This window comes from Hordeum vulgare, chromosome 6H, assembly GCF_904849725.1.
Source record: "Hordeum vulgare subsp. vulgare chromosome 6H, MorexV3_pseudomolecules_assembly, whole genome shotgun sequence".
NCBI lineage: Eukaryota > Viridiplantae > Streptophyta > Magnoliopsida > Poales > Poaceae > Hordeum > Hordeum vulgare.
The window spans coordinates 527,563,704-527,575,224 of NC_058523.1; the positions used below are offsets into that span (position 1 = coordinate 527,563,704).

The following is an 11,521-nucleotide window of genomic DNA, read 5'->3' on the forward strand; positions in this document are numbered from 1 at the left end:
TCCTCCGAGTGTGCACTATGCGTCGCACTCGGGGACTTAGCTGTGATCAAGAATCACCTAAGTACTACCTTCCTCCGAGTGTGCACTATACGTCGCACTCGGAGACTTAGCTGCGATCTTGCATCGCCTAAGTACTAACTTCTTCCGAGTGTGCACTTCACGTCACACTCGGGGACTTAGCTGTGATCAAGAATCACCTAAGTACTACCTTCCTCCGAGTGTGCACTTCACGTCGCACTCGGGGACTTAGATGTGATCAAGAATCACCTAAGTACTAACCTCCTCCGAATGTGCACTATACGTCGCACTCGGGGACTTAGCTGTGATCAAGAATCACCTAAGTACTACCTTCCTCCGAGTGTGCACTTCACGTCGCACTCGGGGACTTAGATGTGATCAAGAATCACCTAAGTACTAACCTCCTCCGAGTGTGCACTATACGTCGCACTCGGAGACTTAGCTGCGATCCTGCATCGCCTAAGTACTAACTTCTTTCGAGTGTGCACTTCACGTCACACTCGGGGACTTAGCTGTGATCAAGAATCACCTAAGTAATAACTCACTCCGAGTGTGCACTATACGTCGCACTCGGAGACTTAGCTGCGATCCTGAATCGCCTAAGTATTAACCTCCTCCGAGTGTACACTATACGTCCCACTCGGAGACTTAGCTGTGATCAAGAGTCACCTAAGTAATAACTTCCTCCGAGTGTGAACTATACGTCACACTCGGAGACTTAGCTGCGATCCTGAATCGCCTAAGTCTTAATCTCCTCCGAGTGTGCACTACAAGTTGCACTCGGGGACTTAGACGTGACCACGAATCACCTAAGTCTTAATCTTCTCCGAGTACGCACTAAGTGTTGCACTCGAAACAGCATTCCAACAAAAGACTAAATGTTTTCATTCCGACAACATAAGTCCAAAAACGATAGCTGACTCAGTACGGATCAAGATTACCCGCACCGATTTAAAAGTATGACGGCCAACAGAAGTGGCCATAGTATCTTACAGGTAAACACTCGGCATACCGAGGATAAAGTTTGATCACGCGTCAGCTGGGCCGGCGTCAGGGCTGGAGGGCTCCACAAAAGTGTCCAAGTCGATTCCATCAGCGATGCGGGTAGCATTCTCAAGGAACGTCTCCATGAAGTCTTCGAATTGAAGCTTCTTCGTGTTGGCGACCTTCAATGCTTTCAGCTTATCTTCCCGCACCTCCTTGCAATGGACTCGGACCAAGGACAACGCAACGTCAGCACCGCAACGCGCTGCCGATTTCTTCCAGGATTGCACTCGGTCCGGAATCTCCTCCAGTCGCCCCCAACAGAGTCTCCATCTCCTGCCGCGACTCGTCTTCTGGCCAAAGCTCCTTCTCAATGCGGCCGATGACTTCTCTCAGTCGGCTGATAAAAGGACCCACTTTGCCTACGCGGATATGCGCCCGGAGCAGATCCCGGTTGGCGTCCTCGCCGAGTGGCACATTGTCCTTCATGGACCGCTCCACAGCCGCCGCTTCAGCTTCGGCGTCACCACAAAAATCTGCACCAAACGAGCAAACAGACAGTAAAAACCGAGTGTTCGTCACACGGTACAACCACTCGACAAAGCATAAGACTTACCAGCCAGACGAGTTATCATCTGGACAGCCCAGTCGTTGACATACTTCTCCTGAGTTGTCCATCGTTTGTTCCGAACAACCATTTGATTGTGCAGTTCAGTCCTCTGTTTCTTCAGTCTCTCCACCTCCGCCACCAACACCCTGTTTGCCTCCAGCGCCTCCTCCAAGGACTTCTCTCGAACTTCCAGCGCGTCCTTCATGCCGGCATGGCGAGCATTGCAGCTTCCAGTTCACCAGCATACTGGTTCCTCTCCGCTCTCACGGCTTCATAAGCAGTTCCCATTTCACAAGTTTTCTGCACCAAGAAACAAAGGGTAATCAGCAAGTTTATCAGGCTAAGTTCTTCAGACCCCTGCCGACGCAAGCAGTCGACAGTGGTCTCAGGGACTACACCCAGTGGGTTCACTAAGAGTGACCCCACTGGCATGCACCTCAGGCAGGCCCGTCCTATTGAGATGCATGTTTTCACCTACGCCTCAAGGGCTAATACTACTCCACCTGCGTGCAACTTACTCTCGGAGACTCTTGCCGCAAGGGCGCTCCGACTGCAATAAGTACTCGCACTCGGAAATCTTGTCTACGAACACAACCAAACTAAAGACCAAATGTATAAAGACAACTGTCGGTGCAAGCACTCGACAGAAGTCTCGAGGACTACACCCACTGGGTTCACTCGGAGTGAACCCATTGCAAACAGCAGACAACACCCAGTGGGTTACAGAAGAAAAGTAAGTACTTACTAGACTACTTACTCGGATGTCATCGCGCAGCTCCAAGCTCCGCTGGTACAAAGCCGCAACGGAGTCATAAGCCCTCTTGGCCTCTCCGGCCATCAGCTCCGCCTGGATCATGGCCCCCTTGGCCGCTCCCACCTGCTCCTCTGGGACACACCGAATGCTGAATTCAGCATTCGACGAACCGGGAATCGTGGGAAGTTCCTGGGGCATCCCAAGGTTCGCCCCAGTCGGTTCCTCACCCACTGGCACCGGTTCAGTCGATGGAGGCACTTCGATCGGTGGAGCGTCGGTGGCAGGGGCGGCAGCAGGAGGAGCAGCCTCAAGGACAGGCTCCACGACGGGGTCGGCTCTCCCCTGGTCGCCCTCGTCCAGGCAGATCGCCCCTGACAAGCCGAATAACATGGCGCCTCAGAAAAAGAAAAGGATGGCGCAGTCTACAGGAATAAAACACCCGACTCTCCCACAACATACCTGGCTGGGACGAAACGACGTTGTCCGTGTCCATGGGGTCGTCCCCTTGACGGGCCGGCGAGGTCGCAGAAGTGGCAACCCTGTCGAGTGAAGTCCATTCGACTTGTAAAGCAGGAGTTCACTCGGTCAACAGAAAGAGCCGAAAGTTAGATTCACTTACGTGGAGGTGACAGGGATGGCCATCCTCATCCGCGGCAGAGCCTTCCGAGGTTTGGGCCCACTCGGCTTGGGCGCCCTGGAGGACTGGCCTGCAAGTTCGGCGGTTGCGTCCCTGGTCCTCTTGGTGCCTCGAACACTCGGTACCGCCGGGGCAGCAGGTAGAGCACTCGACGACGCAGGAGGAGCTGAAGGGATGGCAGGCTCATGCCGACGCTTACTCCGATGCTCTGGCCGCGGAGGTGGCGAGTCTGGCTCTTCATCCTCTTCCTCTTCCTCGCTGTCTTCCTCCTCCGACTCCCCGCTGTCGAAGACGTATTCGGCGCTTTCCACGCTCCCCTCCTGGCTGTCTTCTTCCTCCTCCTCCTCCTCCGGATTCCCGTTCGAGACGGGGGAGGACCAGTTGGTCCACTCCTGCATGAGGTTCAATCAGAAACGTTAAGCATCACACGGAGATATAAATAAATGACTGGAATCAGGACAGTTCAATGCACTCGGCTAATGCTACTCACCTGATTCGGTGGAGGGTTGTCCGCGCTGTAAGGCGTCACACGGCGCGCTCCTTTGGGGTTCTCACAGGGACCCGTGATTTGGAGCACCCACGAGGTCACCTTCTCCTCGAGTATGCCCTCCACGTTGGTCCGAGTGGAATCCTCGGGCCCTGCGTAGTGCCACATAGCGTGGTGGCGGGCCTGCAGAGGCTGGATTCGCCGACCGATGAAGACTTCCAGCAGGTCAATACCGGTGACCCCCCTCCTGAAAACTTCCACGAGCGCCTCGACCAAAGGCTGGATGTCGTTCTTCTCGGCTTTCGAGAGGGCGAGTTGCTTGGGTGGAGCGGGACAGTCTAGACTAAACGGAGGCAGCCCAGTCGACGCATTCGGACAGGCTATGTCCTGGCAGTAGAACCACGTCGACTGCCAGTTCCTAACCGACTCGCTCAACTAGAGAGCAGGGTAGCTGCTCCGACTCTTCTTCTGAAACCCTAAACCCCCGCAGAGCTGGAGGAGATGCGTCTTGTCATCCGACTGACTAAGACGTTTGATGGTTTGAGAGCGGGCGGAGAAGATATGTTTGAATAAACCCCAATGGGGGGGCAACCGATAAAGCACTCGCACAAAACAATGAAGGCAGAAAGGTGGGCGATGGCATTCGGAGGGAAGTGATGGAGTTGAGCACCAAAATGATTCATGATGCCTTTGAAGAAGGGATGCGGGGGCAGAGAAAAACCTCTGTGAACATGGCTGAGGAGCAAGACGCGCTCCCCCTCCCGTGGCGCCGGCTCGACCTCGTCGTCCGCCGGCAGCCTCCAGGACTTATGCACGAGCAGGCCGTGCTCTACCAGCTCCAGCAGGTCCCCCTCCGTCACCGTGGAGGGGAGAAAGTCTCCCTGGATCCACCCCGCCGGCAATGGCCGCTGCCGCCGCTGAGCAGCCGCCGCCTTGTTCTTCTTCTTCCTCGCCTCCATCTTGCTGGTCTGACCTTTGGTCATGGCGGCGACGGCGAGCTCTCGAGAAGGAGGGGAAGAGAAGGGTGTATGAGCGCAGGAGGTGGCGAGGAAGACGGAGCAGGCAAGAGCAAAGGATTCGGCGAGCGTAACCGAAGGGTCTCGTCGCCCAGAGTTAAATAGAGCGCCGACTGGGTCGCTGGCGAGCGGGCCCGGAATCTTATCTGCCCAACCAGCCGCGGCGATATAGGTGGAGGAGTTGAAGGCGCGAGGATCGAGGAGTCAGGCGCTACTCGAGCGCGCTGACGTCGTCCCTGCTAAGCGCACGGAAACCGAAATTTGAGATCCCGGAAAATCCGCCGCTGTCAGTTGACCGGTCGCATCAAAAGATGCCGCGAAAGCACTCGGTTCCCGACAGTCTGTTTCGCAAAACACCTCCACTCGGATCATTGGTCAGGAGAGATAAAATGGATAGAGGCAAGCAACGCCCAAGCCGAACCTAGTCCAGTCGGATCTGAGCCTCGAGCACTGCTTCGACGTTTCAACCCCAATCCATTCGGGGACTAATGATGGGGTCATAGTCCTAGGGTAGGGTCATAGGCCTGCCCTACATGTCCTACCGAAGGACTACCCCACACAAGGGACAGGACCTTAAGTATGCCCCGACTGAATTAAGGTGCCCCCATCATCCAGTCGGTAACAGGCCCAGAATCATCCAGTCGGAGACTAACATTCGGAGAGCACCGGGCCTACCGACTGGATACACTCGGTACGTCGTAACCTCTGTGGAGGGAAACCGCTGTACGTTTCCGGGTGCATTTACTAGCATTTAGAACAGGTAACGTATGCATTCAATCGTCACTACTCCACCCTTGAATCAGAACCGTTGTGGAGGGCAGCACACTCTATATAAGCCGCCCTCCCCCACTGGTAAAGGGGTTAGCAAATCTTTGTACTCCATATCACACTCGGTAACAAGCTCCGAGAGCACTGAGACGTAGGGCTGTTACCTCCACCGCAGAGGGGCCTGAACTCATACAACCTCACCGTAGCTAGGACTCTGCCCATCTCATTCGTACCCTACACATCTACTGTCAGGCTTATACCCACGACACCCCAGCCATGGATAAGGATTAGGATTTTTTTTTTTTGCCTTCTACAGTATATTTGTGTCCTGTTTGTACTTTGTAGTCGAGAGTTTTGTGTAAGGCGTGCAAATTTGCAGAAGTAATACTCCTCTGAAAATAAGGCATTGGGGTTTAGCTTACTGAATCTGCACTTCTTACCCCATGCCGCTGTTTGGTGCCTGTGCGTAGGCTTCCTCCTCGACGATCTGAACCCGTTTGCCTGTCCGTGGGGCCAGTGATCGGTCGAGCGTCGAGTAGTCCGGCTACTTGCATTTCTTTTGGTCGCACTGCTGCAGGTTTAATCTTATTGCAGCTGTTATCTGAATTTTGCATGAACTCCACGAACACAATAGCGATCAGCACGACCAAGGGTGATGCAGAAACAGAGATAGTCAGCCGAGCCGTCTGAGCATTTACATCATCCTTGTATAGTCCATACTGCTTTAGTTTCTGACGGCCATAATGTTTTCTCAGGACATACAATCTCATGTAGGTTTGTCGATTCACCACGTGAAGCTCCCCTATCCGGTCATCGATCGCCGGTGTCTTATGTAAATGAAAATGCATGCCAGCTCTGCAAACAGGAAAAACTCACTTTTGAACCCCCGCCGATGCATTGCTTCCCCTGTGGTGCTCGGATAAAGCGAAATGCACCATACTACACTTGTGGCACTGGTGATACCCGCCACCTTTTCTGCGTTTCATGTTTCAGTCAGTCCCGTGGTTGCACCATTGAGGTTGAAGGACAGAATCTTTCCAAGGCCTGGTTTCAGAAAAAAAGAAATGATGAGGAAACTCAAGAAGGCGTAAGTTCCGTATTTCTATGCTGGTGGTTGTATGGCTGTAGTTTCGATTATATTTGTTTTTTACTAAATCTCTCTCTCTCTCTGAATGATGCATTCCGCAGTGGGTTAATTGTGAAACATGTGATTGCTGGCAGCATCAGATATGTGCTCTGTTTAATGACATAGACTATGATGCAAAACAAGCGTATACTTGCCCGTATTGCTATTGTGACGAAGTGAGGCGTGGGCTGCGTGTGCCTTCACCGCAGAGTGCTGTTCTTGGGGCAAGTGATCTGCCAAGAACTCTTCTTAGCGATCATATTGAAGAGCGGCTTTTTAAACGGCTTAAGCTGGAGAGACAGGCTCGGGCATCTCAGAAACGATGTAGTTTTGACGAGGTTAGTGAAACTTGTCGGTGAAAGTGCACGTGTACTTCATTTGCTTATGTTTCTCAGCAATACATTGGTCCTTGCTGCACTTTGGTAATATATTACCGTTTGTGACAAAAAAAATATGCTACCTGATAGTGTTTTTTAAGTGCCAAGCCAACACACCATGCAAATCCTTGTAAAAAATACCAACCAAATAATTGCAGCCTACTGTAATGATTGCCATGTCCATGTTTTTGAATACCGGATTTGAAAGGAGAAAAAACAGACCAAATGTGGGGCTTGTTTAGTTTTTCTTTCAGACACCATGGCAACTTTTTCCATCAACCAGGATGACCTAACAGTTTATCTAGCTGTATACTACCACCTGGCATGTAATGAGGTATACCATTTTGGAGAATTAACTAATAGTATGAATTACCCATTTATTGTTCGGAAGGGGTGCTCCAACCATATATATTAAAGGCTTATGTGAAAATATTCCAGATTGTATTATATTTAAAGTTTGCAATGCAGCATATAGTGCAAAATTGTTTCATCTGATTGTTTACGACCCAATGAAAAAACAAAACAACAGCAAATGGACTACAAAATGATGGATGGCTTGAAAACCAAGGAATGATCGTTTTGGCAGTTCAGAGACCTGAAGGCTGAAGCGTATATGAGCTTTGCTTATTACTTGTGCACTTGAAGTATGTTATATATCTTGATGCTTTATGCACTCTTTTTCTATGACGTCTTGTTGAGTTCTGATTATTATGTATTAGTATTAGAGACAGGGACTTCCTGTAATTTGAATCACATCAGACACCATTCATTTTGGCATCATTGTGAACTAGTATTTTGATAGAAATGTTCCCTCTATCGCTTTTAAAGTCTAATTGTTCCATATTTGTTAGGTTGCTGGAGCAGAGGGTCTTGTGGTCAGAGTTGTTTCATCAGTGGATAAGAAGGTTGAAGTTAAACCACGTTTTTTGGAAACTTATCAAGAAGATAATTACCCGTCGGAGTTCCCTTACAAGTCCAAGGTAGGAGCTTATGCCTAAAGTATAAATTATGCTGACAAAACAGAGAGTGATATCCATGATTCTATTCCTATGATTGTTGGCAGGCTGTCCTTTTGTTCCAGAAAATCGAAGGTGTAGACGTGTGCTTATTTGGAATGTATGTTCAAGAATTTGGTGCTGAATGCGCTTTGCCGAACCAACGTCGTGTTTACTTGTCATACCTGGATTCTGTGAAATACTTCAGACCTGGGATTATAGCAGCCACTGGAGAGGCCTTGCGTACATTCGTTTACCATGAAATTCTGGTAACTTGCTGTGTATGCTGAATTTTAATCACAGTTGTGAATGTATTTTCTGTTGCCAGGCTGGTCAGAAAAAAATTCTGTACGAAGCTACTAGATGTGACGCCTTCCTCTCTGAGCTAGCATTTTCCTGTAATCTTACACCAGTTCTCGCTGTGTACAGATAGGATATCTTGAATACTGCAAGCAGCGTGGATTCACAAGCTGTTATATATGGGCTCGCCCACCTTTGGAAGGTGAAGATAACATGTTTTATTGCCGTCCTAAGATTCAGAAGACAAAATCGGACAAACTGCGGGAGTGGTAAGGCCTTGGATTGACACACGTGTTACTCTGCTTACATTTAGCTCCTGGTTGCATGATTTCCAATGTGTTTCACACTCAGGTGCTTAGCCATGCTCCGAAAAGCTACGAAGGAGGAGATTGTTGTTGAGCTTACAAATCTGCATGACCAGTTCTTCATTACTACGGGAGAGTGCAAGGCCAAAGTTACCGCTTCTCGTTTGCCTTACTTCGTTGGATATTATTGGCCAGGAGCTGCCGAAGATATGATCAATCAACTGTGTCAAGAAGAAGATGACCGAAAGCTTCAGGAGAAGGGTGAGGCAAAGGAAATTATTAGAAAAAGAGCTCTTAGAGCTGCTGGCCACACTGAACTAAGTGGGATTGCTTCCAAGGACGTTATGCTGATGCAGAAGGTAAGCTTATTCTGTGATGCTCTTGCACTTGTTCTGTTAATTGTAATACTCCCTCCGATTATTGTCGCAGCTTTAGTACAACTTTGTATTGTCAAAAGTTGTACTGAAGTTGCGACAAATAATATGGATCGAAGGGAGTACTATCTCTCGGAACCCCCTCTTTCGCGTTTGTGAAAATGTACTTTGTTGGTCGTTTCAGTTCGACGACATCTTTACCATGAATTCGGTTTGATGTATGCAGCTTGGAGAAACCATTTATCCTTTGAAGGAAGATTTCATTATGGTCCATTTGCAGTATTCTTGTAGCCACTGTCGTAGCCTTATCTCGTCTGGAAAACGTTGGGCTTGCCATCAGTGCAGAAGTTTTTACATCTGTGACAAGTAAGTCAATTTCTTGAACCATATGACGCCTCTGCTATAGAGCCTGTTAGGAAAGCAACTTATCTGTATTGAAGGCCCAAGGGGCATATATATATTACACTTGACTTGAGGTGTAAGTAAAGTAAACATAGACTAATAATGACTCCTAGACTAATACTAACAGACTAATAAGGACTCATAGTCTAATACTAATACTTCCTAACACCCCCCCCCCCTCAAATGCAAAGCGTATGCAATAGCATTGCATTTGAAGAAGTGTAATACTAAAAAAATGATAATCCAAGTCCGCGTCTTGAGAGTATCATCGTAGCATGAAGAGTCTTCAAAACTTGTCGAGTCGCCGAAGGAGATAACGAAGAGATGGCACATCAGGGGTACACACTGCATCACTTGAAGATACAAGATAAGTATCAAGAGAAGAAAGGTTGTCAAAAGAAGATGTCACATCAAGAGAATAAAGCATTGTGCAGAAAATCATAGTCCACGACAACCGTCGGCTAAAGAAGCTCGGCGGATAAGACACGATGGACGTAGATCGACAATGCTAAAGAAGTCCAGAAAATTCTACAGAAAACAACAAGGGCAAATAGGCCACAAAAGTTGTATAGAAAGGATCAGAACCGGAGAAAGGCTGACGGACTAAGGTATGGTGGACTCGCATGGCATGAGAAAACACAAAATATGAACGCATTTGGTGGACCCAGCGGAATTATAGAAACTAAAAGAACTAGGAACAACGGGGACATGAGCACCATGTAGTAGCAGGGGACATCACCATGTATGAGCACCACGTAGTAGCAGAGAACATCACCACATAGTATAGGAGGAAGCAGCTAGCAGCAGCACGTAGTCAGGCCAGCTGGCGACAGTAGACGGAGCAGCATGCCTGCAGCAGCAAAACGCAACCAGCTGCTAGCAGTAGTTGAAGGAAGAGCCGCATGTGGGCCATCCCGATCTGGCTCGCAACAGTAGAGTCAGATCGGGAGTGGGGCGAGATCCAGCGAGGCAGCAGCCCGATCCAGCAAGGGCGTCGTCTAAGGTGGCCGACTGGCGGCGGGATCCGGCCTGGGACGATTGGTGGCGGCAGTGGACTGAAATCCGGCGAGGGCGGAAGACTGGCGGCGGGATCCGGCCTGGGACGAGGAGCACCGAGGCGGAGGCGTGCGGCGGCCTCCTCCGAGGCTGGGGCGAAGGCGAGCGTCAGGGACGGCACGGCGTCGTCCGGCCCGTCGAACTGGAGGAACCCGATCGAGGGGTCGAAGATCCCCGACATCCGGCGAGGGGCGGCCGCGTGCGCCACGGCGAAGAGCGGGGACGCGAGCCGGCGCTCCCAGGACGGGAGGAGATCGAGCGGTGAGGCCCGGTTGGAGATCGATCGGGGAGGGCAGCGCGAGACGGCCAGAGGACGATGGCGGCATCGCGAAATTGGATCTGCACGAGTTGCGCGTGCGAAAAAATAACCTAAGGCTCTAATACCATGTTAGGAAAGCAACTTATTTGTATTGAAGGCCCAATGAACATATATATATTACACATGACTTGAGGTGCAAGGAAATTAAACATAGACTAATAAGAACTCCTAGACTAATACTAATACTTCCTAACAGAGCCCACGTGTATACTTGATCTATATGTGATCACAATTGAAATTGAAAACATATGTATTTGCCAACAATTTTTTTATAAAGCAGCAGTTTATATATTTTTTCATAGAGATGGTATTCTTACACATTTTGTTGAAGCCATGTACGATCCCTGGTCTTTTTGTTGCAACAAATTGTATCCATATCAGCTGTATTGACGAGATTATGATGAAATTAAGTAGATGTGCTGGAAAATTGTGTATATAAGAGCTATCCTTGGGATGAACATACCGCTTGCCATGTTATTTTAGAAAAACCTTTAGCTCTTGTAAAGTTGTGTTTGTGAACATTCGTATCTTCGTGTTGCGTGCAGGTGCTACAGTGCAGAACAAGAGCTTGAAGAGAGGGAGAGGCACCCGAGCAATAGTAGAGACACACATGAGCTTCATCCGGTAACCAACCAACCAAGATTCTTTTCTCTCTTCTCTTTAGAAAAAGAAAAAAGGAAATCTAACCTGATGTTTTTCATTTAGGTTGACGTTGTGGGCGTTCCTGAAGAGACGAAGGATGGAGACGGTATCCTAGAAAGCAAGTTTTTCGACACCAGGCAGGCGTTTCTCAGTCTCTGTCAAGGGAACCATTACCAGTATGACACCCTTCGCCGAGCCAAGCATTCGTCGATGATGGTGTTGTACCACCTACATAATCCCACTGCCAAGTTTAATCGTTATTTGTAGTTACTCCCGTCCTTAGGGGTATATATAGGGGCATATGTATGCCAACTGACTGTTATACCGAATTCATTCATCTTTGCTCCGCGG

General features: G+C 49.4%; 1 protein-coding gene across 1 annotated transcript; it reads left to right on the forward strand.

The window, feature by feature from the left end:
* The first annotated feature begins 5,717 nt into the window (after window positions 1–5,717).
* LOC123405755 (probable histone acetyltransferase HAC-like 1) lies at window positions 5,718–11,521 on the forward strand. The gene is made up of 12 exons (XM_045099324.1): window positions 5,718–5,736; window positions 5,852–5,926; window positions 6,030–6,361; window positions 6,496–6,738; window positions 7,061–7,099; window positions 7,629–7,757; window positions 7,841–8,041; window positions 8,202–8,341; window positions 8,424–8,736; window positions 8,978–9,117; window positions 11,074–11,152; window positions 11,234–11,521. Exons 1-12 carry the CDS (start codon window positions 5,718–5,720, stop codon window positions 11,435–11,437), a joined length of 1,914 nt encoding a protein of 637 aa, XP_044955259.1. The 3' UTR covers window positions 11,438–11,521.